The sequence below is a fragment of the Chaetodon auriga genome, chromosome 9, assembly GCF_051107435.1.
Source record: "Chaetodon auriga isolate fChaAug3 chromosome 9, fChaAug3.hap1, whole genome shotgun sequence".
In the NCBI taxonomy this organism is placed as follows: Eukaryota; Metazoa; Chordata; class Actinopteri; order Chaetodontiformes; family Chaetodontidae; genus Chaetodon; species Chaetodon auriga.
Window position 1 is genome coordinate 26,059,562 of NC_135082.1, and position 25,439 is coordinate 26,085,000.

The 25,439-nt window shown below is 46.8% G+C and overlaps 2 protein-coding genes across 3 annotated transcripts in view; one reads left to right on the top strand and one right to left on the bottom strand.

The window, feature by feature from the left end:
* Nucleotides 1–32: 32 nt before the first annotated feature.
* On the bottom strand, nt 33–10,352 carry elp1 (elongator acetyltransferase complex subunit 1). Of its 2 annotated transcripts, none has more exons than XM_076739688.1 (36): nt 10,249–10,352; nt 9,353–9,565; nt 9,086–9,238; nt 8,908–8,995; nt 8,576–8,651; nt 8,230–8,315; nt 7,932–8,122; nt 7,673–7,796; nt 7,479–7,572; nt 7,165–7,395; nt 6,914–7,084; nt 6,660–6,747; nt 6,408–6,563; nt 6,213–6,319; nt 5,820–5,923; nt 5,672–5,725; nt 5,469–5,574; nt 5,071–5,186; nt 4,793–4,866; nt 4,574–4,652; nt 4,379–4,458; nt 4,136–4,273; nt 3,927–4,012; nt 3,668–3,816; nt 3,407–3,530; nt 3,047–3,144; nt 2,507–2,708; nt 2,360–2,421; nt 2,194–2,256; nt 1,936–1,996; nt 1,680–1,793; nt 1,239–1,338; nt 1,019–1,146; nt 565–716; nt 340–418; nt 33–188 (listed from the first exon to the last, which is right to left on the bottom strand). In XM_076739688.1, exons 4-36 carry the CDS (start codon nt 8,938–8,940, stop codon nt 121–123), a joined length of 3,594 nt encoding a protein of 1,197 aa, XP_076595803.1. In that variant the 5' UTR covers nt 8,941–8,995; nt 9,086–9,238; nt 9,353–9,565; nt 10,249–10,352; the 3' UTR covers nt 33–120. The 2 variants fall into 2 exon arrangements, with proteins under 2 accessions (XP_076595803.1, XP_076595802.1); XM_076739687.1 differs by having other exon boundaries at nt 8,576–8,656; nt 8,914–8,995; nt 10,249–10,338.
* Nucleotides 10,353–10,803: 451 nt separating this feature from the next.
* The window catches only part of arhgef37 (Rho guanine nucleotide exchange factor (GEF) 37), a 19,482-nt gene continuing 4,846 nt past the window's right edge, over nt 10,804–25,439 (top strand). Inside the window, exons 1-13 of the mRNA XM_076739523.1 lie at nt 10,804–10,921; nt 14,269–14,469; nt 14,884–14,997; nt 17,235–17,713; nt 19,288–19,417; nt 19,936–20,083; nt 20,192–20,391; nt 20,566–20,696; nt 21,714–21,818; nt 22,562–22,675; nt 22,838–23,007; nt 23,519–23,666; nt 23,909–24,037. Coding sequence (XP_076595638.1) covers nt 17,246–17,713; nt 19,288–19,417; nt 19,936–20,083; nt 20,192–20,391; nt 20,566–20,696; nt 21,714–21,818; nt 22,562–22,675; nt 22,838–23,007; nt 23,519–23,666; nt 23,909–24,037 — 1,743 coding nt within the window. The 5' untranslated portion in view covers nt 10,804–10,921; nt 14,269–14,469; nt 14,884–14,997; nt 17,235–17,245. The remainder of the gene's footprint in view (nt 10,922–14,268; nt 14,470–14,883; nt 14,998–17,234; nt 17,714–19,287; nt 19,418–19,935; nt 20,084–20,191; nt 20,392–20,565; nt 20,697–21,713; nt 21,819–22,561; nt 22,676–22,837; nt 23,008–23,518; nt 23,667–23,908; nt 24,038–25,439) is intronic.

Sequence of the window (25,439 nt, forward strand, 5' to 3'; positions counted from 1 at the left end):
CCTCCAGCGAATGAACACGTTAAGTAAGAGGAGACATTAACTGAACCTTTATTTGTTACATAAATACAATTTAACTTTACAGTTTAAAAAAAAAGACAGAAAACTGAACAAAAAACTGATCTATGTAAGAACAGTGAGCTTCCACTTGATGGCGTTTCTCATCTTTGGTGGCGTCGGGACGTCGGCAGCTACAAAGACAGAGATGAGAAAAATGAGCGGAAAATGACTTTTCAAAGAGAGCGTGTTTGCTCTCACAGGGCACACGTCAGATATACCAGATAAAATGAAGTTGTGCAAACAGACGACACGCCGTCATTGAACAGGAGACATTGTGCTGACCTTGTTGCGAAGCTGCAGGTTGCTGCTGCTGCTGGAAAGAAGCCGTGATGCTGTTTGCAGTCGAGTTCGGTCCAGTGAGCTGAAAAGCAAGAACGAGACCAAAGTTCAATTAAAATTAAAAAGAACATTTAAAACTCCAAAACAAGATGAATAACACTGCCTTCTCCTTGCCCACATGCAGACAACAAATCTGCCAGTGTTAATGTGTGAATGTACTTTACTTACAGGAGTCTGATTGCTCTGCAGGCCTTCAGGCCACACCTCAGGAGCTGCCGCCTCCAGCAGCTGCAGAGCCTCCTCGTAGGCCAGCTGCAGCTTCTCGGCCTGTTTGTCGAACTGGAACAGCACCAGGGCCTTCAGCAGGCTGTGCACCTCCTCTGCAGGGCGACAAATGAGCCTCAGTCACGCTGGACGAACGACCTCCAACAAGGAGAACTGAACGCTGATTCTGTGAGTTCATGTCCTGTAAACGCTGATTAAATGCCCCTTCAGAATAAGACCACATTTCCCATCATCCCTGACTGCTTCATACCATTTCACTGCTAGACTGCACACTCCTGAATTTTGGTGATTTTTCAACAAGCAGACAAAACTTCACCTTATTTTTTGCATCAAAACAAACACAAACTTATTAGAGTATAAAGTGTCAGAGCTGTTAAGAGGCTTCGAGTTTCTGTACCTCTCATCTTGTCCACCGTGGTGATGATCTCGCCCAGAGCGTGCATCAGCGCTCTGTCCTCCATCGGGCTTCCTTCCTTCAGACTCAGCTTCTTCCGCTCTGCTTTGCGACGGTTCTTTGATGATCTCCTGCAGGCGAACAGTAGACCAGCAACCAAAACGTGGAAATCACCAGAATCAGAGCAACAGTTTTTAGGTGTGTGTGTGTGTGTGTGTCTTACGAAGAGATGCGGGAGTTACTGTGGGAGTATTTGGAGCCGGTCATCATGCTGCTGGCTTCAGAGTAAAGCTCAGCATCAGGGCAGTCTGGACCATCGTCATCTGATGAAGAGGACAGAGAAGATCACAGCAAATGTTGCTTTTAATTATGATTTCAGCTGCAGAATATTAACATTTTAAACTTAAACTCCTTCTGGCTTCCCTCGTGACATCTATACTATACTCTTTAAAGGTGATGTGGACACAGGCTGCTCACATCAAACGAGAGCTGTGTTTAGACACTTTGTGGTGGTAACATGATGGAACATACGAAGCATCCAGACCAGAAACAGCTGAGCATTTTTCTGAAGGTTCTGACCTTTAAAAAAATCCTCTTTTCTTAAATTTCTTTCCTAAAATCAAATGAAACCGTTAACTTCTTGAAGGCATTGACTTCTCCTCACCCAGCATGTCCAGCCTGGCCTTCTCCTTCTGCTCTCGGACCACGGCCAGTCGGGTCTTGTGCCGCGTGAACGTCGCCACTTGAGCCTCCAGGAAGGCGGTCTGCGTGCTGACAGCTGACACAAGAAAACAACACCATGAACTTCACGACGACTCAACAGACACGATTGTAAGACAAATCTGCTCAGCCTTTTCATTTATTCCTGGTCTGTTCAGGAATAGAGCGAGAGGGCTGAACAGGCCCTGAATCCTCCTCACCTTCCAGCAGAGCAGGTTTCAGGTTGGTTTCAGTGATGTCTTGTCTGTTGTGCATGTATATCTGAGGCAGACAGAGAAAGAATCACACATGAGCCGCAGGAAGAGGAGAAAATGTAAGAAGATGCTGAAGATCAAGTATTTTCACTTCATAGCTGCACGTTTTAAAACGTGCTTCATCTTAAGTTCACGTTTGTCTCATTTTACAAAATGGAAATGTCAAAAAAACAAGAGGAGAAAATGGGGATATTTGTGACTGACCAATCGGAGCGCCTCCTCCCAGACTGCACCAGTGATCAGAGCCAAGATGGCCTCCTCACAGTCCTGTTGGAAACAGAGACACGCAGACCTTCAGCCTCACCAAGCAGCGACAGTGAAGAAGCTGCTGCCTGATTTTTATGTGATGTATTTTTGCTGCTTGTCTTACTTTGGCGTACTGGTCCAACAGCAGAGCAGCTTCAGAGTACCGTCGCTGCTCAATCAGCTTCTCTGTATGAGAACGAAACAAAGTATTTTAGGATGTATGTGACTGAGCGTTTTTATCTTTCAGTCCATCCACCTGTTGTCATGTTACCTGCCAGGTCTCGGGCCAGCAGAGCTAACTGGTCCGGAGGTAGCGGCATTTGCTGCGCCACACAGATGGCGTTCCTCCAGCTGGAGCTGCCGGCGAACGCCTGCAGGGCGCTGGCTGGCTCTCCGCATCGCCATAGCAACAGGCCAGCCTGCTCCGCCTGCTGCTGCTCCACCAGGTGCTGGGCGTAGGCACAGCTCAGAGCCTAGAGTTCAAAGGTCAGAGCAGGGGTTCGCATGTTACTGTGGAGTTTACAGCAAACGAACCAAAGAACCAGCACATCTGGAACGATGTTAATGGATGAGGATCAGGTGGTTTTCTTCCCTCTGTGCAGGCTTGAGATGAAAATCTGATCACAGATCTGCTGTTTTTTATAGCTTCAGTACATTCACTACAAACAGAACGTATCGTTTTAAACACAAGTTATCGAAAAAGTATCAAAGCGTCGATGCTTTTGACAATCTTAGTGTTACCAGATGAAGCAAAATGACTGATCTGTGTGTGTGTGTGTGTGTGTGTGTGTGCGTGTGTGTGTGCGTGCACCTTGTAGTGAACGCTGTCTGCTGCGTACAGCCGCAGAGCTTCACTGTAGAGTTTCTGCTCCTTCACGAGCTGCAAAGCTTCAGGGAAATGTTCCTCTCCTGAACACAAAGCACGGCTCCGGTTAGCTCACCGTCAGCTTGAATTCAGCTCAGAAACACTTTGTCCAAACATTTACAGCTCACTACTCCACAGATCAAAGCACTTATTACTGGTTTCTCATTGTGATTACTGCCATACTGATTTTCTCCTGACAGTCAGGAACGTCTTCTTTCATAGATCATGTACTCTGGATCACGGCTTCCTAATAATGTGATCAAAAGTCAATAATCTTGAGACACACGCGGATACGCTGAGACTGACCGCACTTGCTGAGATGATGCAGAGCCTTCCTGTAGCGTTTCAGGTGCTTGTCGATGGTGTAGCGCTGGTAGTTTGGCTCCAGGCTCTTCAGCATGTTTAAGAAGGGAAGGTACTCTTTGGGGTCCTGTGGACAAAAGTAAACTGATAAACACTGAAGAATGATCACAGCTTAGATCCAGAACGACCTTCACACAATGACCACTGGATTTCCACTTTTATTTCTGCTTTCTAACGTTTCCTCCTCCTCCTCCGTCTTTGTACCTTCTGGGACTTCTCGGCCACCATGAGCACCAGATCGAAGTCGTACGTTCCCAGAGAGTGTTCGTACAGGTCGTTCACGTTGACGAGGAAGAGGAGGTACTTCAGCGCCTCTTCAGCGCTCACAGCACCGGGAGCTTCAGGAGGGTTCACTGGACAAAGACGCCGATGCGGCACAAGATCAGGAACAGCGTATGTGTGTGTCTCTGTGTGTGTGTGTGCGTGTGCTGAAGTGGTCGTAGAAGGTCGTCCGTGTGCTCACCTCGAAGCTCGTGGACCTTCTGCAGAGCGATCTCCAACTCTGGAACCGTCTTCTTCACGTGAGCCGTCAGAATGGACAGAAGGAACCTGGACAGGCGACAAAATGACTGTTTTATGTCCCACCAATGTCCGATCTGCTGATAAACTCACGGCACGTTTGTGGTCTAATCACTGCAGAGATGCTTGTAAGTTCATTTCAGTGTCCCTCACTTGTTTGGACTCATTGATTCCATGGTGCTCCGTAAAGCATCACAAACTACATCCACCTTCTTCTGCCCAGAGACAGGCTGGGTCTGGACCGGGCTGCCCTCCGGACGGGGGTACATGCTGCTGGTCGTATCCTCCTCCCTGAGTGCCACAGACCAAACAGAGTGCGTGAGTAAAATCCCAGTAAAACCAGAGCTGACTTCTTCTGAACTGAAAATCTACTGTGGCAGATCTGAAGAGTCTCACTTGAGCTCGGTGAGGAAGAGGTTGATGTGGTTGATGGAGTTCAGTTGTGTGACGAAGGTTTCCGTGTTCTCCAGGAAAACCTGCGGGAAGAGTCAGAAACACACACGCCGTCGCTTTAATTCACGCACCGCCTTTTCAGAATCTGCAATATGTCTGAAAACTATTAGAAAACTCCACGTCAGTCCTTTTACGTACCTTTGGGTTGTGGTCATAAATGAAGTTCAGGTTGATCCTCAGCTTCCTCATACACTCGAAGGCATCTCTGAACCTCAAACTGAACAAACCAAACACAGCATGTTGTGGTTTTAACACTTCGGCTCACTCTGCTTCCCGTCCATTCAGATCAGCGTTTGTCTGCGAGGCCTGTTAGTCACTGAGACGACGAGATTCAACAAAACAAGCAGGTAACATCACCTGTCCAACCACTTCCTGAGCTGAGCCAACAGCAGCGCCCGATGATGCACGGTCTCCAGGTTCCCACGAGGCATCTGGACTCAAACACACCAAAATATATCAGAGAACACACACCTCTGCATGAATCACAGAGAGTTCAGGCGCTTTTAATCTGCATCTTAGATTTGCATGAAAAAACATGTGGTGCAGTGAAACAGTGAAAGGAAGCAACGTGTGTGTGTGTGTGTGTGTGTGTGTGTGTGTGTGTGTGTGCGTGCGTGCGTGCGTGCTAAACTGACCTGTAGAATCACTCTGGTGTCTTGGGGGACCACAGTGACGATCCTGGATCCTCTCTCCACCCTCCGCAGCGTCTCATCATTCTGAGCTCCATCTGAGGCCAAAGCCGCCTGCAGCCCTGTGGGGTCAAAGGTCACTCAACTCAGCTGTACCAGAAAATATCCCAGATTTTGTCCAATAAACTGCCTCGCATCACCACATAACATAATTACTGGCCATTTCTCATTACTTGAAATTAAAATGGTGTCTTTATAGCTCAGGATTCATCCACTTCACCAAAGTAAAAATATCAAACTGTCTGCAGTCTGAGCTAAATAACATAAGAGTGTTTCAGTGTGTGTGTGTGTGTGTGTGTGTGTGTGTGTGTGTGTGTGTGTGTGTGTGTGTGTCTCCAGCCCACCTTTGACGCTGAGTGCGCTCAGCTGGAGGCAGCGGCAGGTGTGGGAGTGCGTGGTGATGAGGAGGAAGTCGTCGCAAACGGCGAAGGAGGAAATATTGGAGGCCAGCTGAGAACGAAGGAGACACACGTGAACACACTTCCTGTTTGCTCTTCCTCACGATGAACACACTGAGTCAGCTGGTAAAATAAAGATGGCCGCGTACTTCTGTGTCTCCAGCGTACAGGTGAGATCTGTCCGTCAGGCCGAGAAGACACTCCTGAGGACATGAAGGTAAAAATATATGCAGTTACGTCTGTGCAGAAGAATTCATTCACAATCAGTTGTGTAATTCTAAGTAAATGTGTTTCCACCTCCCCGCTGATGCTGCAGAGGGCCGTCTGCACGCAGGGAACGGGGAAGCTGATGCTACATCCCCTGGAGTCTCGCCAACCCTCCACTGACGGCTCAGGACAGTCTGCACAGAAAATAAAACTGATTTCTGTCTCTAAACAAATGAATTTTATTACAGCGACATTCTCCTCAGCTATGAAGGTGAGGTTCAGTTTTTGTCATGAATATGGAAGAAAAAGCTCTTTCACATCGATCATGGTTCATTTAAAGACTCTGCCAGGAAGCTCTTTATCATTCTGCTCAATGGTCTTTCAGCCAGAAGGACATCTCCTGTGCCTTCTGAATTATCAAATGTCCAACAATACTAGCAAAACACATAATTCAGCAGCAGAAGAAGAGTGTTGGTGACTGACCCCAGAGCAGTTTCCTGATCTGTCCATCCTCCAGCTGCAGTGCCACGGTGCCGGTCTGGGAGCAGTGAACCAGACTGACCACGACACCCTCCACTTCCATCTCAGAGCTGAAACAAAGAAAGACACAGTGAGTTCTGTCTTACAGCGTGGCCTCAGTGCAGTTCGGTTCATCTGTGAAGTTAACAGGACAACGACCTGACAGTGAGCGCGTCATCGCCGTCACGAGCAGGGCGGAGCATCAGCAGGGTGGAGGAGGTGGGCAGCAGACTGGAGCTCACACCCACGAACAGCTCGTCCTCCAGCCACAGCAGCTGCCGCAGGGCCAGAGGTTCCTCCGGGTGGACCGCCACTCTGCAGGAGCATCAGAGACAAACTGTTAGCATCTTTAGCCTGCAAGCTAATTACCAGCATACAGTCTGTCTGCAGCGCGGCAGGATGTCGTGTTACCTAAAGGTTTTCTGGAGGACCAGGGGACGAGACATCGTGCGGAACCCATTGGCTGTTTTGTCGGCCTGTTCTCCAGAATCAGGAGCATCTTAAGACCCAGAACAAGAAGATACAAATCAGAGTTTATGTCAGTTTAAAACACATGAAGTCAAAATGCTAAACGTGAGCATCAGCCCAGGCTTCATTTCTCTCCTTCTACCCAGGATCCTTTGTGTATTCAAGTCCAGATTTCTCTAAAGCACCGTAGAACCCACCTTGGTTGTAGACTGAGATCTGTCCGTCAGAAGTCAACGCTGCCAGCTGATTGGTCCTCTGAGGCCGGCAGAGGAAGGTCACCTGGTTGACTGGTGATTTCAGCTGCAGCTCAAAGGAACACATGGGAGGAGGAACCACGCACTGCCTGAAGGTCGTCACCAGGATTTTATCTGAGGAGGTTTAGATAGATGTTAACATCGTGTCGGAATCGGCCGACCGTTCCCTTTCCTCTCGTCTCATTGGCTCTCACCTCCATCAATCACGGCCACGCTGGCGTTGTCGGTGGCGTCCAGCCCAGGGCTCCTCTCAGTCGTCAAGCCCCAGTCGTAGGTGATGCTGGTCCAGCCGCGGGTCACCACGTGGAGCCTTAAGGGCCGCTCAGGGTCCCAGCAGACACAGACCGGAGCCTTCTGAGGGTCTCTGCCGAAGTCCAGACTCTGCTTCAGATACCAGTGGTAGTTCCCCACCATCCACAGCTGGACTGCAGAGGAGACTTTCATTAATATTCTCTTATTTAACTCATCGTGTAACATCATAATCATGAAGAACTTTGGCTGAACTTACTGCAAGTGTTGACTTGTTTGTCTTCTCCAGCAGTCATGTCCTCCAACCAAAGAGCCAGAACAGTGGAGTCAGTGTTCCACAGCAGATCCTTCACCTGAAACATCCATCGAAGTGTTTCGTGCTGCTTTTCAAAAGTAAAAATCTTTCACAGTTCATCTTTTGATATCTCTAAAGTCAGGCTGAGCTGAGCGTACCTTGGCCTGGTCTTTGCTGAACGGGAGCGTGAAGTCTCCGTGCAGGAGTCCGTTCTTCTCCATGAAAACCACGCTGTGTTTGTTGGGATGACGCTGAGTGCTCGCTATCAGGCTGCCCGAGGGCCTGAAACACCGAACATTTACCATGAACTCACACTGCTGATATGCTTTCAGTTAAACACCAGCAGACACACAACTGCTGCTCATTTTAATGTAAATAAGTGTTCATTCAGGAAAGACAGCAGGCGGCAGCTCTTACTTCCAGCAGAGCGCCTGCTCCAGGCCGTTGATGGGCTCACTGGTGGCCTGAAGGACGCCCTCTCTGTTCCAGACCCGGACCTTCCTGGCTCCGGTCTGAAGGCAGACGGCACTCACGGCAAACAGCTGACCATCACCTCGCCACGTCACCCGTGGCCTGCGGTCGTCCCAGGCCGCAGCCGGCTGCACCTCCTGTGGGAGCGCGTGTTTGCGTCGTTCAGGATATTTTCAAATCAAACTCGTTTTCCTTCATTTTCGCAGTTTTCGATGCGTTGTTGTTTCTGTCGTTGAACACTGACCTGGATCTTCCTCTGTGCTGCCTGCTTCCCCTCTGAGCCGTGGAACTGAGTCTCCTTCTTTCCCCAACCCACCGTGATGAACTTCCCTGAAAAACACATCGTATGCAGCAACACAGGAGATCACCAAACCGCTTCATGTGCACGACGGTTCAGATTTCAGGTTTGTGACGTCAGATATTCGATTTTAGCTCAGATAACTGTAAGTTTAAAATCATGATGTAATTGTGATGTTTCACTGTAACAGCAAAATAATTCAGTGTTTCTAATCAGAATTGTCTGAACCTGGAAGGTCAATAAACAAAAGTTTAAGTTTAATCTAAACAGGGTCCATTTAAAGCCACCGTACCTTCACCAAAGTCGTCCTGGTGGATTCCGACCTCAGTGATTGGCTCAAAGTCTTTGGTCATCATGATGATCGTTTCCTGACCTGTGAGCACAAATTACTGAAGATTAAATCATTTGTAACAGTTTCCAATAAAGACATTTAATGGGAACAACTTTACAAAGTTTAGATCAGTGGGTTGAGTTTGTTTTTTGGCCTTTAGCTCGATGACGATCTAAGAGATTGATAGTGTCTCTCTCTCATTCGACGCATTAAACTTAAGATGGAAGCTTTTCATTTAAAACAGTGAACCAACATTTATAGAAATAAGACGTTTTTTACATTTTTTATAACACACTGACCAGTGGTGAGAACGACAAGCTCTTCATCGGGACTCCAACTCATGGCGGTCAGGCCGCTGTCCACACTGCCGACACACTCCAGCTGTGGAACATGACCACACACGACGTGAAGACCCTCAAAGACACAATGAATCCCTTATCTTAAGCCAAACTTTCCAACTGTGCTGCTCACCTGGCAGGTGTTGAGGTTGAAGAGGATGACATCGCCGCCAGCTGTGGCCAAACACGCTGACTCGAGCTCAGCCAGGTCCTGAAGTCCAACCACGACTCCGCTGCCATCCTCAGGGAGGAAACCCTCAGCGGTCAATGAGGCTTCACTGACCACCTGCAGGACAGAGAGGAGGACGGCTAATGGTGAGCGACAACTTTCACCTCTACATGCTGTTTATCAGTGCTGAGGAACGTCTCCTCCAGGTACAGCACGTCATCACCAGCTCACCTGGCCAGTTCGCGGGTCGTACTCAGTGATGGAGTAGTGAGAGGCGACCAGCAGCGAGCCGGTGTCAGCACGCACAGCCAAACACTGCGGCGAGCCTGGACCCTGCAGCTCCGAGCTCCGGAGGCTCTTCAGCAGCTTTAAGTTCCGCATTTTACCTCAAGACAGACGGAAAACACTCGGAGCCTGAGGCTGGACCCGAAGGCTGAAAAACACCTGAAACGGCACAAATTAAACACGTTCACTAAACCACTGATTAATGTACCTGCTCGATACATCAGAACAATATTAATACTGCCATAAAAACCCTACATTAACAGTTAATTTCTCTACCTGCTTGATCAATCATACATGTCAAAGGTTCTGCGCTCCTCTACTTTACGTAACCCTGAACAAACACTGTTAGCTCTCGTATGTTGTGTCTCTTCACCCATTATCGGACACAGCCCTGTTCAACACCAACGTTTGGATGGCACCGCCCCGATTAAATTGGCAAATACAGGCTAAAAACAGGTTCACTGTTATATTTCGAATTAACGCTCCATAGTCGTTTAACTCTGGCACTTTGTGAAAACTTCAACTTCACCTTTTAGCCAGTTTCTTGAGCCTTGCCTCAGTAGGCATCAATCAGTGCATCAATCCACCAAAACAGTTCACATAAACCGACAACAACGGTGAAGCTTCAAAAGCTGCCTGTGTAAATACAGTTTTATCAGTTTTAGGGCCAAACCGATGGCTGGAGAAGGGAAGACTAAGTTAGCTACCCGTCCGATAATGGAACTATCTGTGTTAGCTTACCTTTACACTGGAAGAAGCGACATATTTGGCTGCAATAATTAAATCAACCAAACAGAAAATGAAAGCTTTGAAACTTAAAGGAATCCAACTTCAACACCCACCAAGAAGAGACAGCTGGAAGAAACAAATCCTTTTAAACGTCCAGCATCAACAACACAACATCACGCATGTGGCACTGTCAGACTCACGACCTTTCACCTGTGACGGAGTTACATGAGGAAGCGGCGCTGTCGCCCCCTGGCGCCGTGGAGGGAACAGACAGCCATCAGAGAAAACAGACTTTCTGTCTGGAAAATTGACCTGAAAATAAACGTTATGTGCCAGAAAGATCACTTAGCTTCAGTTTCTTTTATTTGGCTGTACTACAACTCCGTATAGGGTGCAAGGTTAGAAAACAATTAGGACCCGAAGTATCTTGATCATGAGTTCAAACTTCTTGATTGCACATCTTTCTGTCTCATCCCAAGAATTTCTAATTGTATTTCTACAAGATGTGAACAGCTTCCTGTACACCGTGTATGTTGTTTGATTTTATTCCCCTTTGACAAGAATATCTATTGTGCGGCTTTTACTCTGAAAACAACGCGGATGTTGTTGTTTTTAAGGGCTTTTATTTTGTAAAGCGTTCGCCCTTTACGTCATGTTCGTCTGTTGTTGTCGTGAATTGACAGGCTGCTGAGTGACAACAGGTGAACGGCAGTTCAGCGCTAGAGACGCAGAGCACGAGACGTCACAGCGGGTGTAAACACACGAGGAGAGGGCGGCAACAGGGAGGTAAACGTTTTATCACATTTCTTCGTAATTTTCTGCTTTCTTTATGAAGACACACGGCAGCAGAAACACCGCGTGAACCCTCAACCTTAAACCAAACGAGGCTTTTAATCGCGCTCTGCGGCGGTTTGCTGCTAACGAGCTTTAAAATCCTCCGACAGATATGTCCACCGAGTGACACAGGTGACAGCGTGAGCGCAGAAAATGCTTGAAAACATCACAATTCAGTGTATAAATTCAGTGTAACGTATTCATTGGGTTCCACACCGTCTCCTCTCTCTCACCATGTGACAAAAACAGGTAGATGCTCTTTTATCTCCTGGCACCTTAATCGATAACCCTGTGCTGTTAGCTCCCTGAAGGCTAAATGAAAGCAGCCACAGGTGGACAGCTTACCTGTCATCCACACTGGAGCATAAAAATGACATTCCTGTAATGTTCCCACCTGTTGCACATTGTTATGGGGAATGTGTGCATGTATGTCACATAAACTTTAACATAAGTGTGTGTCGGATTTGTAATTCTAAATTCTGTTGAGTTTATATTTTGAATAATGGAAACACTTCTAAAATCCGTTTTAATACGTAGTCTGTCATCTGTGTGCCATCTTACCTGTGAAATCAGTGTGCAGGCCCGTAACACCTGCCAGGTGAAGTCACTAAATGAATGTACAGCTGTCAGGTTTTTCCTCTGTGCTTTAACGTCTCTAAAATTGGGGTTAAGTGGGAGATCTTGTGCACCCTGCAGCACACGGTAGAATAAACTCACCCAGCTCGTGCGAGAATAAAAGAGGTAAGACAGGGTAAACGTAGCCACTAGTTCAGACCAGAGAGGGCAAAGCGAAGGTGTGTTCGCACCTTTAATCTGCTGTCACTCAGCGGCGTGCTGAGATGACCCTTCAGTCTCTGTGGCGAATGCCGCAGCAGCCTGAAGGTTTGATGTTGACTGAACAGACAGGACGTGGTCATTGTTTCCATCGCTGCTGTGTCGTCTTCCCTCAGCTGTTTGTCACTCAGCCGGCAGCAGGAAGACCTTCACATGAAGCTCGCACTTCAGGAAATGTCAACATGGCACTGATGCGGTGGAGTGTCCTGTTATCTTGTAGATGATATCGCACGTCTGATATCAAAGGCTGTCATATAATAATTCCCTTTCAGCACGCTGCCAAAGTCAAGCTGTGTCCTTATGTGCGAGCCACATGTACGTGAGCCAAGAAACGGACCAACCCTGCAATTAGTGTGAGCACAGTTCTGCATTTAGCCTTCGTCCTGAGTCATGACTCCTCGCCTCGTTCTTTACTGCCGTGTTGACCTTCCTGCTGCGGTCATGACATCACGCTAACTCACACACTCTCCAGTTAAAAGGTGACACCACGTGTGTTAAGAAAGACGTGTTCAGGTGCGCTCGTTATGGGAAAGTGAAGTCCTGTCAGCCTGAATCACTAATTATGTCTGCGTGTGTTCCAGCCACAGAAAGTCCTGAAGGACGGTCCCTGTTTTTTTGTTTTTTGCACTGCAAACACAGTAAACACAACTTAAGATCTCCACCAAGGACGTTAATCTTTTGGTGCTGTTGGTTTGCAGGATAAGCTAAGATAAGATATGCAGGATACCTTAAAAGCATGACGGCAGACTTCATGAAAGTTAAGGTCAAAGAACGAGCTTCATTTTTGGTGGATTTTCTTTAAAGCATTTTTGGGCATTTTCTGCCTCTATTGATACCATTGATGATGCGTTTCTGACAGTTTTCTGTGTAATGCAGATCAGAATAGACAGAAAGTTAAAGAAAAAAAAAACATGACCTATTGTCTGTTATATTTGGGACTGGTGTCGGTGTCTGAATGCTTAATAAAATATCTTATAGTGCTTGTTATTGAAGATAAACACAAAACATAAACAGGAAATTCTGACGTAGATCCCTCAGATTTGTTTGCCAGCAGGACTGAACAGGTGTGTGTAATGACGGCTCAGTCTTACAGGATGTCTGTTTAAAAAAGGGCTGATAACAAAACGTATTTCTCTCTAGGAATGAAGCATTTTTTTGTCTTGGAAAAGCAGGTTTTGGCTCTGAGAAGCACATTTCCCGTCATACGTCGCTGCAGGGAGTTTGATGAAGTTTCTCGTCACTTTGCAGAAGCTTTATTTTTCTGCAGCACACCTTAAGCTGTCGTCAGATCGAGTAAGTCAGCTGGCGAAAGAATCCCGTCCTGCAGCATTCCTGCCCGACGTGCCGATCTGATGAACCAGATTAGCGGCCGCGTTCCTGCCTCCGTCATTCCAGGCCGCCGTGAATTCATTCATTGTCTCAGGGCTCGTGCGAACATCTTATTCTCATCGTACTCATCAGCCAGTCGAGCCTGTGTTCAGTTCACTGTTGTTTTTAGAAAATGTTCCGTCGAGTCATTTAAAGGTGAGGGAACATTTGTATTGGAAAATAAAAACAACAGAATATTCCTTCATTAGTCATCCCAGAAAACTTGTAAACAAAGATGGCCGAGGTCAAGATGACAGATTTCATCCTGCCTGTCAGAGTTAAATCTCCACCCTGAAACCACTGAAGCTGAAGCTGCAGCTGAAACGCTGACACTTGAAAGTTCAGCTGTTGTTTAAGTGTGTTTTCCTGTTTTCCCTCAGGCAGCACAAGGTCTTCTTCCTGCTGCGTGTCATAAAAGCAGCATTTTCCTGTGCTGCAGGCCACATTTTCAGCCACACACATAAACTTCAACATGTCCAACACTTTAATTTATGACCAGATATCTGCAAACTAATGTCATTCCCATCAGCCTGTCGTACTTAGCAGATATTAGCTAATTAGCAATTGTTAGCATTGTCATTGTGAGCATGTTAGCATTTAGCTCAAAGCACAGCTTTGCCTAAGAACAGCCTGACACAGCTGCTAGCTTAGCGTCACATTTACATGCGTTTTTAGCACCTGCAGGAGGACCGTTGCTCCACCCGCCGAAATCTCTACTGGAAGCATCAAAGAGTCCAAACTGATAGAAGAGATTTGTGCACATCATACTTTGATCGCTGCGGTGTTCACTGCACAGATCTGAATCTCTTCAGTCGATGCTTTTAGTGAAATCTCATTGTCTGTCATTTTATTTTGACACGTGCCTCCAATAACGTCAGATAAACCTGAATCATTTTGCACGGCTGGATGCCGTTGGATGAACTTCTGGGTCAACTCGTCCTTTAATATTGAATGAAAGTGTGCGGTTGTGCTGTGGACTCTCAGAGCACACGGTCCTCTTAACTTTCATTTGAATACAAGCCACGTAAATCTTTTATCTCTGGCTGAAAACCTGCAGAGGAGTGAGCTCTAAACCTCCCTTTGTGTCCTTCCACCAGAAAACCCGGACAGTCCCTTTGCAGTTGGGAGAGGATGAGTCGTCCCGCAGTGCTTTTGTTTCCTGTGAGGGGAAAACTTCAATCACTTCGACGCTCAGTCCTCATTGGTCCGACCAGCGTTTCATGAAACCTCTCTAGGTGTCGTCTGATTGGTCCTTCATTCCACTGTGACCACTTGCCAGCCAACCGGCATCTTCCTGGGTGAGTGCCACTTCCTCTTCCCACCAGCTGCTGCAGTCAATCAGCTTATTCAGCAGCTTGTGTGTGAAAGCGTGCGTGCGTGCGTGCGTGCGTGTGTGTGTGTGTGTGCGTGTGTGCGTGTGTGCGTGTGTGTGTGTGTGTGTGTGTGTGTGTGGCCAACCTTTTCTCCCCCCTCCCCTCTTTTTCCTCTGCTAAACAGCCGGCCCACCCTCCTTTCCACTCCCATCCCCCCTTTCCTCACACACTCACACACTGTGTTTTTCCCTCACACACACACACTCGTGAATAAACGCTCACACACTCGTGCCACATGAGGCCCAGCAGCAGCAGCCTGACGTGTGTGAGTCACTGGAGAAAGTTACACCAGCGCGCCTGTGTGTGTGCGTGTGTGTGTGCGTGTGTGTGTGTTTTCAGTGCAGCAGCGTCTCTGCAGCAGATCTCTGCTTCACTCGGGACAGAGCACAGCGAGACAGAGACAGAGAGGGGACACTGAGATTCACCACAGCTGAATCAGGGATCCTGCTCGAGGTAACGATCGCCTGATCTCACGCAAACGCTTTCTGATCACACGCTGTCAATCGAAGGCAGGCTGCAGTCGTCAGGACGGTGGAGTCTGGTGTAGTTTTGGTGCAGCTTGTGGGCAGAAAACGTCTCAGCCTGGAGCTCTGACACACTTGTTTTGGGAGCTAAAGAAAGTTTGTCCGTGAGCCATAATTATTGTAATGGTTTGGAAAGAGCTTACAGGTATCGCCAATGCAATACCTGAGTTTCCTTTCCCAAAATATGCTCTGAGTACCTTATTCTTAGACGTCTAAACATGTTTTCTATGAGCCGCTTTCTCATTTAACAGCCTGTTAGAAGCTTTTCCTAAACAAAATAGTTTAGAACAAGCTGAACAAACAAGTGATGCAGTGCTGATTGATTTCCATCTGCACTAAAAACAGTGTTGGGGTTTGATTCCCGGCTTAAGTTGTAAATCTGACTTATCCCCAAGTCCGGGTCACCATATGCTGCTGGACCCCTAAACCTTTTGTTGGAGGGAGGAGATAAATCTGTGTGTTGGGATTAGATCCACAGAGATGTATTTCAGTAACGATGTACAGGTGAGGGACACCTGAAATAACAGGCCAGTGTAGCCACGCAGATAATAAACAGAAAAGAAGGCTGAAGGATAAATTCCAAACATTTTATCTGGTGGAAAAAGTGAAAAACACGTGTCAGCATAACCCAGAACAGAACAGATCAATACAGCTGAATCAACACTGAGCAGCAGGAATTAATGCAGCACGCCTCTCTGACAGCCTCAACACATCACAGTTGACTCTATTTTGCAGGTTTTATTTGGTCTAAACTCTTTACAGTACGTTTAGTTTTTTTTAAATCACACATATTCATTGGAGTTCATGGCATTTAGGCCCGTGTGCTGAGCACCGCTACTTAAAACCTGAACTACGACAAATGTAAAGGAATTTGCGCGACGTTGTTGCAGGAGTTCATCATTCAGCGACAGTGAAAGACACAACTCAACAGTTTTATTGTGTAATTCATGCAGCCGGCTGCAGCTGAATGTGAGGTTTTAGTAATGCAGTTGTGCAACATGTTAATAGATGGTTGAAAACATGCTTATGATTGTCAGAGTAAAGGATCACAGAGGTATTATTTTCGTGTCAGCAGTGAGCCCTCAGGCTGTGCTGCCTGGAAGGATCTCTGAGTCCTGTTGACATTATAATTTAATCAGTCAAAAATAAAACTGTCATCAGAGCTTTAAAGCCACAGGCGGCTGTTCAGCTGAATCATGTAATGGCTAATTGTCACACCGGTGGCAGCATTAGTCGCTCTGTAAGCAGCTTGCCAGCCTCCCGGTGGGCCGACACGTGGTGTTCCAGCTCAGAGGACGCATGACAATACATCTCCCCTCTCTGCGTTTTCGGTGGCGTAAACAGTCCACACAAAGCCGTCGCCTGCTGTCTGCTGGTTTAGGTGGTCCTGAGGGCCGTCTGCACGTGAGCGCGTTCGACTTCCAGGAGATAAACCTTGAATCAAAAGCAGGATTGTTGCAGCGTCGGCCTGCAAATTCTTGGAATTTTCCTGAGGAAGATAAATCTGGAACCAGATGTTCAGAAAAAACTTATCTTGAGCTTCAAGATTCAAATAATTTAATGTGTTTCCAGACGATAAAAGCTGTATTTTCTCACCTGGTCGTGTCAATGAGCCTCATGTCTCCTGCACTGTCAAAGCAGCACACAGACAGAGGAGGACGCGCAGAAAGTTGTCCTCTGCTGCCGTCCTCTTCTCCCATCTGCTGCTGGTTAAGTGTTCTGGGTGTTTTCTGCTGCGTCTTTAAGTTCAACACGTATTCCCAATTTCAAACCACCGTTCATGCCTCCAACAAAAGAAGTCAAGTTTTCTTTTCTAGTTAAAGCTTCTTTCCTGTGAGTGATGACTGATCTGAGGCACCAGCAATCTGTTTGACCTTTGAAATATTTTATTCTTCTGTGTTTGAAGCTAAAGCTGCTCCTTCAAGCTGATGTTTGCCATCACTGAATTTCTCATGATTTGCTGGTTAAATTGTGAGTGAGCCTCCCCCGTCCTCCAGTGTCACTGAACATCTGGTCCACACTGGAATGAGGAATGTGCCACCGTGCAGCCTTCACACTGATGCCTCAGTCAACAAACTCTTTGAAATGTTAATAAAATGCATTTCCAAGTGATTCCTAAATGTAAACATGAAAGCGGATCGTGTAAACCGTCCGTCTCTTCGACAGTGAGCTCCAGCATGGAGGTGCCCAGGAGGCCTCGGCCCTCCTCCTTCACACTGGCTCTCTCCAAACCGGCCTCCTCTGCTCTGTCTCCGCTCGGCGCTGTGGAGAAGGTCGCCAGGAAAGACTCGATGAAAGAGAAGCTGAAGGAGAGGAGGGATGGGGCCGCAGAGGAGGATCAGTTTGGAGAGGAGGCGTACGCTGCAGAGGAGGAGTCGGTTGTGTCTGTGTTTGTGGAGGAGCCAGACGAGGCCTCAGAGCTGGACCGTAGTTTCTCCGAGGAGAGCTCGGTGTCTGAGGAGAGGCTGGCAGAGGAGGCGAACGAGGCCAAAAAGAAGTCTGAAGAAGAGGAGGCAGCAGCTAAAGAGAGGGCAGCCCAGAGACAACAGCTGGCCATCGAGGAGCTGGTCCAGTCTGAGAGGAACTACCTGCGACTGCTGCAGGTCAGCACCGTGACCATCAGGAGCAACCTGCTGAAACTGCAGGTATGAACGTCGTGCTCGTGGGATTGTCGTGGCTGCAGCTGAACTTCATTGTCATTAAGTCTGTGTGTTATCTTTCCTGTGAACTGTTTCATCTGTGAAATGTCTGAAAAGAGCGAAAAATGTCCAAAAGTCTCATAAGATTGGTTGTGTTGTCAGTTGGTGACAAACATTCGAATTCCTGTACAGAGACAAACAAAGAAAGGCAGCAAATTTCACATTGTGAGATTTAATGCAATATTGAAACAAAATCCCTGCTGAAGATATTTGAGTCTTTCAGGAAGCAGTTACTCGTTTATGCACAAGTCCTGCAGGTGAGTGGGATAAAAAACGAAAGGTAAAGGTGTTTATTTACGACAGAAATCTCCTAAATTAAGAACAAGTGACCGACAGGATGTTTGAAGTGTTTCTGGAAACAAAGTTATTTTAATGCATTTCTTTGTGAACTGTACAGAAAAATGTGAAAAACAAGCTCAGTCTTATGTGCTGAGTTCATGTACAGTGGGAAAATCCAAAGCAAGCATCTTTAACAGCATCAGGAAGCAGTGAACATTTATCTGCTGATCGGAGTCAGTCATGAAAAGATCCATCGATCAGTTTTGGAGCGATCGGCTGTGTTGTGTTGAATCGTTAAAGGGAACGACTCCTCTGATCTGCCTTTAAATAAAAAAGCAATCACCGTGTGATGAGTCGGCGCTGCGGCATCTCTGCAGAGGAACCGTTATGCGGAGGCTGCTTGCTGCTTTATTATCATTAGCTTTTCATTACGTATGAGGTTTTGCTTATTACTGCCAAATAATCATTTATGATGGGTGCGGTAATGAAATGAGGCCTCGTAAAACATAATGGAATCAGGCTTTATGGGACGGAAGGACTGAGCTGTGGATGAGCATGGGAATGATAACACAGCAAGGGAAGGGTGGAGGAAGATGGAGGGAAGGAGAACGACTAGACTGTGTTCTGATGACCTGTTTGGGGAAAGAAATGAACCGAACGGGTGAACGACCGATGGAAGAGACATTAAGAAAGACATTTGTCTGTGTTATGTGGCATTTGTCCACCATGAAATTGAGAGACAAAACGCAAACGTGTGGAAGTGGGATTAAAGATGGAGGTGAAAAGGGTGTTAAAATAGGGGAGTGATGGATGGAGGAAGGACAGCAGGAGACAGACTGAGGGAAGGACGACAGGACGGAGACATTGAATAATGTGAATGAATGGTGCCATTGTGAGGCTGGTTTGTTTTCTGTGGCCGTGCGCTGATTGTTCGTTCATCCAGCAGTGCCCACGATCTCTCGCTGGAGCAGGATGGAGCTAAACAAAGCGGGTCTTTATCAGCCCTGCATTCTTCTTCTACGTCTTTTTTAATAAGGGAGCAGAAACACATGCATGCTGCTGCTGTATTGACAGAATCATTTTTGTTAGCTTAGCGACATTTATTTCTGTTGTGAGTAGCTCAGTGTCCTACGCAAACTGAAGTACTCTTATCACTTCACTCTTTTTGTTTCGTTCTGCACACACAGGAAATTAATCAGCGTGTCTGTCTGTCTGTCTGTCTGTCTGTCTGCTCTCCACAGCCGCCTCCAGCCAACCTGGACAGCATGTTTCTCTACATAGATGACGTGATTGACGTGTCAAGTCGACTCCTCAGCCTGCTGGACCAGAAGCTGGTTCAGCCTGGAGACCCTGTCTTCCTGGAGACCCTCTGTACGAGATAATTCAGTTTGCTGTAGCCCCTCCTCATGCTGGTTTTGTCTTTTTTTACCTGCCAATCTGCGCTTGTTCAGCCTTCCACCAGGAGGCGTTAAGATAGCTGCTGGTCAAAGAGGTTTTTTCTGTGAAACAGGTTTATTTTCTTTCTAGATCAGCTGCTCTGATCACACTTGTTGACAGGAAACAAACAGAATCTTCACACGTCTTCTAATCAGATGTGGTTTTCACTTTCGTCTGAGCTTCACACTGACAAGCTCAGTCTCAGCGAGGTCTCTGGATGTGGTCACGGGTGCATCCTCAGTTTAAAACACACACACACACACACTTGTGTTTCTTGTCATGCTGTGGACCTGGAAATGTCTGCTATACATTTTGCTGTTTGCATACGCTAAAGGTGTTAGCACTGACTCCTCTGCGCCAGCGCCAGCCGTGACTGGAGGCGTTACGTTTTTGGGTTGAAATGTAATAATTTCTATGTGAATAAGTGAACCTGTGTTTTGTTTTCCTGACAGGTGATTCGTTCCTCAGCCTGTCTTCAGACATGGAGGCGGCCTATAAGGAATACCTCGCCAACTACAACAACATCACGGTGGTGGAGAACAGCTACAAACAGAAGGAGGCACTTTGGAACGACATTGTCCGAGTCATCAAGGCCTCAGCGTAGGTTTCTGTCGTTATCTGTAGTTTCACGCTCAGCTGCACTTAAAACAGAAAATCCTAAACAGTTACAGCTTCACGTGCGTCAATAATAGACCTTCGTCTCTGCAGGCCGGAGGTAAACGCCACCTCTCTGAGTTTCTTCTTGGTGATGCCGGTGCAGCGGATCGCCCGCTACCCCCTCCTCCTGCAGACCATCCAGAAACACACAGACAGGACTCACCCAGCGTATGACCTCCTGGAGCAGACCGCTCACACCTCCATCGCCTTGAACTGTCGCATCAATGAGTACAAACGCTTCAGAGAAGTTGGTGAGACGGGCGACCTTCAAGTCTGTTTTCATATGAGCTGATAATGGAAAATATAATGTGATTCACTTTTACGGTCGTGCAGCAAAGCACTGACACATCCAATTCCCTTCGTAGCACAACAGGCAGCGCTCCTCTAATTTACTCCATTAACTGTCCCTCATGCTCTGATTGTAGCTGACAAATACAAGAAGACAGAAGCCCTGACCATAAAGGACAAGATCAACCGTCTCAACACCCACAGCATCGCGAAGAAGACGGCGAGGCTCAGCCAGCACATCAAACATGAGACTGGAATAGCTGCTAAGGTAGGACAGAAGTTAATTGGCACCCTGACCGATCGCTGCGCCCTGTTTGGAGTTTGACATCACACAGGAGAGCATCTCCATACATAGAAGCAACATGTTACAGTCATGCTTAATGATGCTTGTACCTCAGGATAACTCCTCCAGTGCACACACTCCCTCCAGCAGCAGTTCATTAGTTAATGATTCATCAGAGGAGCGATTAAACTGCAGAGAAATCATGATATGACCGTTTATTGAACCTGCTGTTTGCTCTGTGCTGCTCCACTCTGCTTTGCTATGGTTACACTTCTCAGTCCAGTGAGGTTTTCCAGGTCTGATCAAAGAGTTCACCTCCACGAGGAGCCTCACATGCCTCCTGTTATTTCATTTTTCATAGCAGCTGACTGGAATACATCTTCCTGCTTCGCCTTTTGATCTTTTTGCGTTTCTCGTACAGTATGTAGGTTACAGCTGCACTGCATATCCCTACTATACAAAACTCTGCAAAACCCAAACTTCTGTGCGTTCACCTGTCATTTAAAGCTGTAACGTGGTGATTAAAAACAGCCACAGCCTGAGAGGATAGGTGCGTATCACTGGAAATGAATGATTGACACGTAGGACTTTGGACAGAGATGGCAAAGACATATGTGTCCAGAAACCATGTTGACAATGATGCACCAGTGTATGACTGTAGCATAACTGTGCATGTTTACAGGGATTCTGAGGTTTGGTAGCCATTATGGTGATTACTTCAAACTGTAGGCTCCTTAGAACCAAAGCAAAGACAAAGTGCATGGACAACCTTTGAATCCTTCAGCTTTTCAGTGATTTAATGCAGCTCAAAAATATGCTTCAACTCTAAAATCGCCAGCCAAATCAGAATCACACCACCTTTAATGAGAAGTAAGAGCAATTACGGAGCTTACAGAAGAGTGGATGTGATTTTCTGTCTGAAATGCACAGATCAGAACCTCTTGACTTCTTAAGAAATGACCCACAGGGTTAAAAGGCGTCTCCCTGTGTGCTGTGCTCTAGCTGGTGGATGGGGAGTTTGACGCCCTGGAGGGTTTCTTTAATGTTCTGGAGCATGGGATCCTGGAGCTCCTTGAGAACGTGGAGACGTACCTGCACCACCTACAGGTTTGCTCTACATTTTGCCAGCTCGTAGATGAATGCCTCTTATTTGACGTTTTTGTTGTTGATATGTTAAAACTGTTTTTTATGCTTTAAATAAGCTTTTGCAGGAAGAGGCAGTCCTACAGTGTTTGGTGGTAACCTCGTCAGAAGATGTTTAGATGAATTTTGAAATGAATCTTTCAGGTCTGGGGGTTTAATGCCTTGCTGAAGAGCATCTTCAGGTCCTGAATGAGGGGTGAAGAGAGTGCGTATCTTATTAGTTTCCTGCTGTCTCTTGTGAGCAGAGGCCAAGTGGAACAAGCGGAACATAACATTTATTCTTGAGCATGTTAATGAGTCACTGCCTGTAAACTCAGACGCTCCTGAAGTCCCTGATGTCAAACACACGAGCTTCTGTGTACCTTCCACTCCAAAATGATCTTGTTTTTCCTCTTTCTGTTCCCACCCAACCAGGAGCAGAACTGTGACCTCCTTGTTTTTCACATTTTCCTACTAAAACAAAACCAGTTGACCAAGCCAGGAGCAATGTCCTCTCGCTGGGATAATTTTCTTCTATTTTCACGAAACAGCATCTCTAACAACCTCTAATTTGGACATGGCAACCAGTCTGAAAGCTAAAAACAAACAAACACTGGTGAAATCAGTAAACCCACAGTTTCTTCATAGAATCAGAATAAGCCAAACGTGAACAGCAGGCTGAGACCTGAGCAGGTTTTAACAGCTCCTCCTCTGACGTTGGTCTGCAGGGGTTCCTGTCCTGCAAAACAGAGGAGTTTGATTTTGATATGGACGGAGAGAAAGCACCTATTTGCTACAAGGAGATCACCACAGCTCTCCGACAGTGGATTCTTCCCACATTTGTGAGTCTACCTGACAGTCTCATCACTTTCTTTGCTTAAGTTCATGCAGCAGTACCACAGTGAAAAAAGAAAACAGCTACAAAAAGCATAGTGTCAGCAGTAAAGTGCCGGTCTGAAATGATGGATTTATTAACCAGGAGCATCGTCTCTGCTTCCATGTAGGAGAAGAGGATGAGGACGTTAATCCACAAGCCGCTGTGCGCGCTCCGTGACCTCCTGGTGGGCCCGAGGAACCTGATCAGGAAAAGGCTGGACAAGCTGCTCGACTACGAAGTGATCTGTGACAAGTCCAGTCTGAGCTACGACGAACAGGCTGTGGCCAACACGTACAGGTGAAGAGAGAGGCGTCGTTAAAGTCACAGGCTGGACTGATGGGTGGAAGGTCTGTCCACAGGGAGTCAGTGCGTCTGTCCACATGAGTCCTGCTCAAGTCCTGATCCTCATCAGACTTCAAAAAGTGCTCTGAAGGAAAGGTTATTTTCACATTCTGCAGGGGTGGAAGAGACACGACAAATTGCTGAACTAGTGGTAAAATAAAAGGTGCAGACTTTGTTACTTGATGTGTTTGATTCATCTTCATCCAGCTGACTGGAACTAACAAAGCCCGGTCTGTGTGAGTCAGTGTGAATCCAGACAGCGGCTCTATTTTTACAGCCTCCTCCTCTGAAATCTATATGATTACACCCTTCAGAAGCTGTGCTAAAAACGGAGTTATGTTAAAAATGCAGTTTGAGCTTGTGGAGCTCATGTAAGGGAGGGATCACATGTTAATTAAATCGATATTCTAAAGACATAATTAATGGTTATCACAGACTTCCATGTCAGCCTCTCCTCCTCTTGCAGAACAATCAACACGCTGCTCCTCAATGAGCTTCCTCAGTTCAACGGTTTGGCTCTGCAGATGATCTGGAGCATGTTGGGGACGTTCAGCTGTCTGCATAGAGACCTCGCCTCAGACATGGAGCAGCTGTTCCAGAGCTTCGCACAACAGGTAACCTGACGATGTCTTATCGCCCTCTGCCTCCACACCGATGATAAGATAAAGCAGGAAAACGGTTTCGGCACCAGGATGTAATCAGTCATTGTTCAAGACAGTGCTGAGCTTTCTGGAGATGTTAGCAGCGTGTTTACTCACTCAGTGAGACGAGAAATTAATTACTTGCATCTTACGGCCAATCAACCAATCATTTCATTTCTCTGCTCATTCTGTTTCTTCCTCTGTCTGTCCTCCAGCTCCCTCACAGCTCTCTCAGCCCCAGTGCATTCTGGAGGTGGGCGGAGTCTGCAGTGCTGGAAGGAGCGAGGAGGCTGGAGACTCTGTGTCGTAGTGTAGAGGACACGCTCAACGCGCCCGTTGTCCAGGTTGGTACAGACGGACCTGAAGGAGGGTCACAGTGTGTTTTTGGGGCTGTTCTAATCAAAGATTGATCAAACGCTAACAGCCAGACATGGAGACCAAGAGACCGTAAATTCACAATATCATTAAAAACACAATCAGCACAACAAACTGTCATTGGCCAGAATGTCACAGGAGACACCAGTGCCCTGTCCGAAAGTCACCGCACCTCAGACCTGCAGTAAAGGATGTTCAGCCGTGACTTTATGGACCTTTGATGTTTGAACAATTTAACAACTGCATGCAAACTGCCTGACACAGTGCGGCCGAGACGAGAGACCATATAAAGAAGTGACTGGAATGAATGAGTGCATGCAGCAGGAGTCAGGAGGAGGCGCAGGTTACGTCACTTCATGGAGGCAGAGGTTGTTTAAAATGATCCTCTCTCTCTTTTGGAAGCTCTGTGTGTTTACTTCGCAGTCCATAGTGAGACTTTTCTCTCCCAGTTCATTCAATTAAACTCTGTCTTACCACATGCTGTTACCTGACATCAGGCTAGCAGCTATCAGATCTGTTGCCACCGAGGATGAATCCTAATTACACTGACCCCTGACCTCTCATCCTGCTCCACAGACAGGTCAGTTTTACCCCCTGTGCAGCTCTTCCTGTCAGGATTAAACACGTGAAAAACCGATGACCAAATTTCTGTCAACGGCTGAACATGGGATGCTAGCATGCTAACATTAGCTCGTTAGCGCTCTGGAATAGCAGCAGTGTTAAACTGCGTTTGTTAAATGTGTGAGAGGAATGATTGACAGTAGGTTTCTGCATGTCATTGCTCACCTGTGTTCTGTCACACGTGCTGCTTGCTTTTCCTGCTCGACAACCTGTCAGACGTCTTGAACTGGGTCACCTGCCGGGAAACCTGCACTGAAAGAACAGCCTCGTCATCCTCTGGAATAGGTTTATGTAATAACCTCAGCTTAGATGTTAACAGCTTATTACCAAGTATTTGTGAGTTAATTAACTATTTTGATAATCAGTTCATCGTTTCAGTGATTTTTCAATTAAAATGTCAAACATTTGCTGCGTCCAGCTTCTTAAATGTAAAGATTTGCTGCTTTTCTCGTCATGTGTGAAAAGCCTTTGAGTTCTGGGCTGTTGATTGGACAAAAGAAGCAATTTGTAGACATCACTTTGGGAGACTGTGATGAGCATTGTTGTGACAGTAATCGCCAGATAAATCAATAGTGAAAATGATGTTTGTCTGTTTCGCTCTGCGCTCGTAATTGTCCGCCATGTTGTCCAAGCTGCCTGCATCATTTCTTGACATCATTCATGTGTAATTACAAATCAGTCACAGATGAGAAGACTCTGACTCTTATTGTTCTGCAACTTTCTCGATCACTTCCCATATTCAGTGAGCAG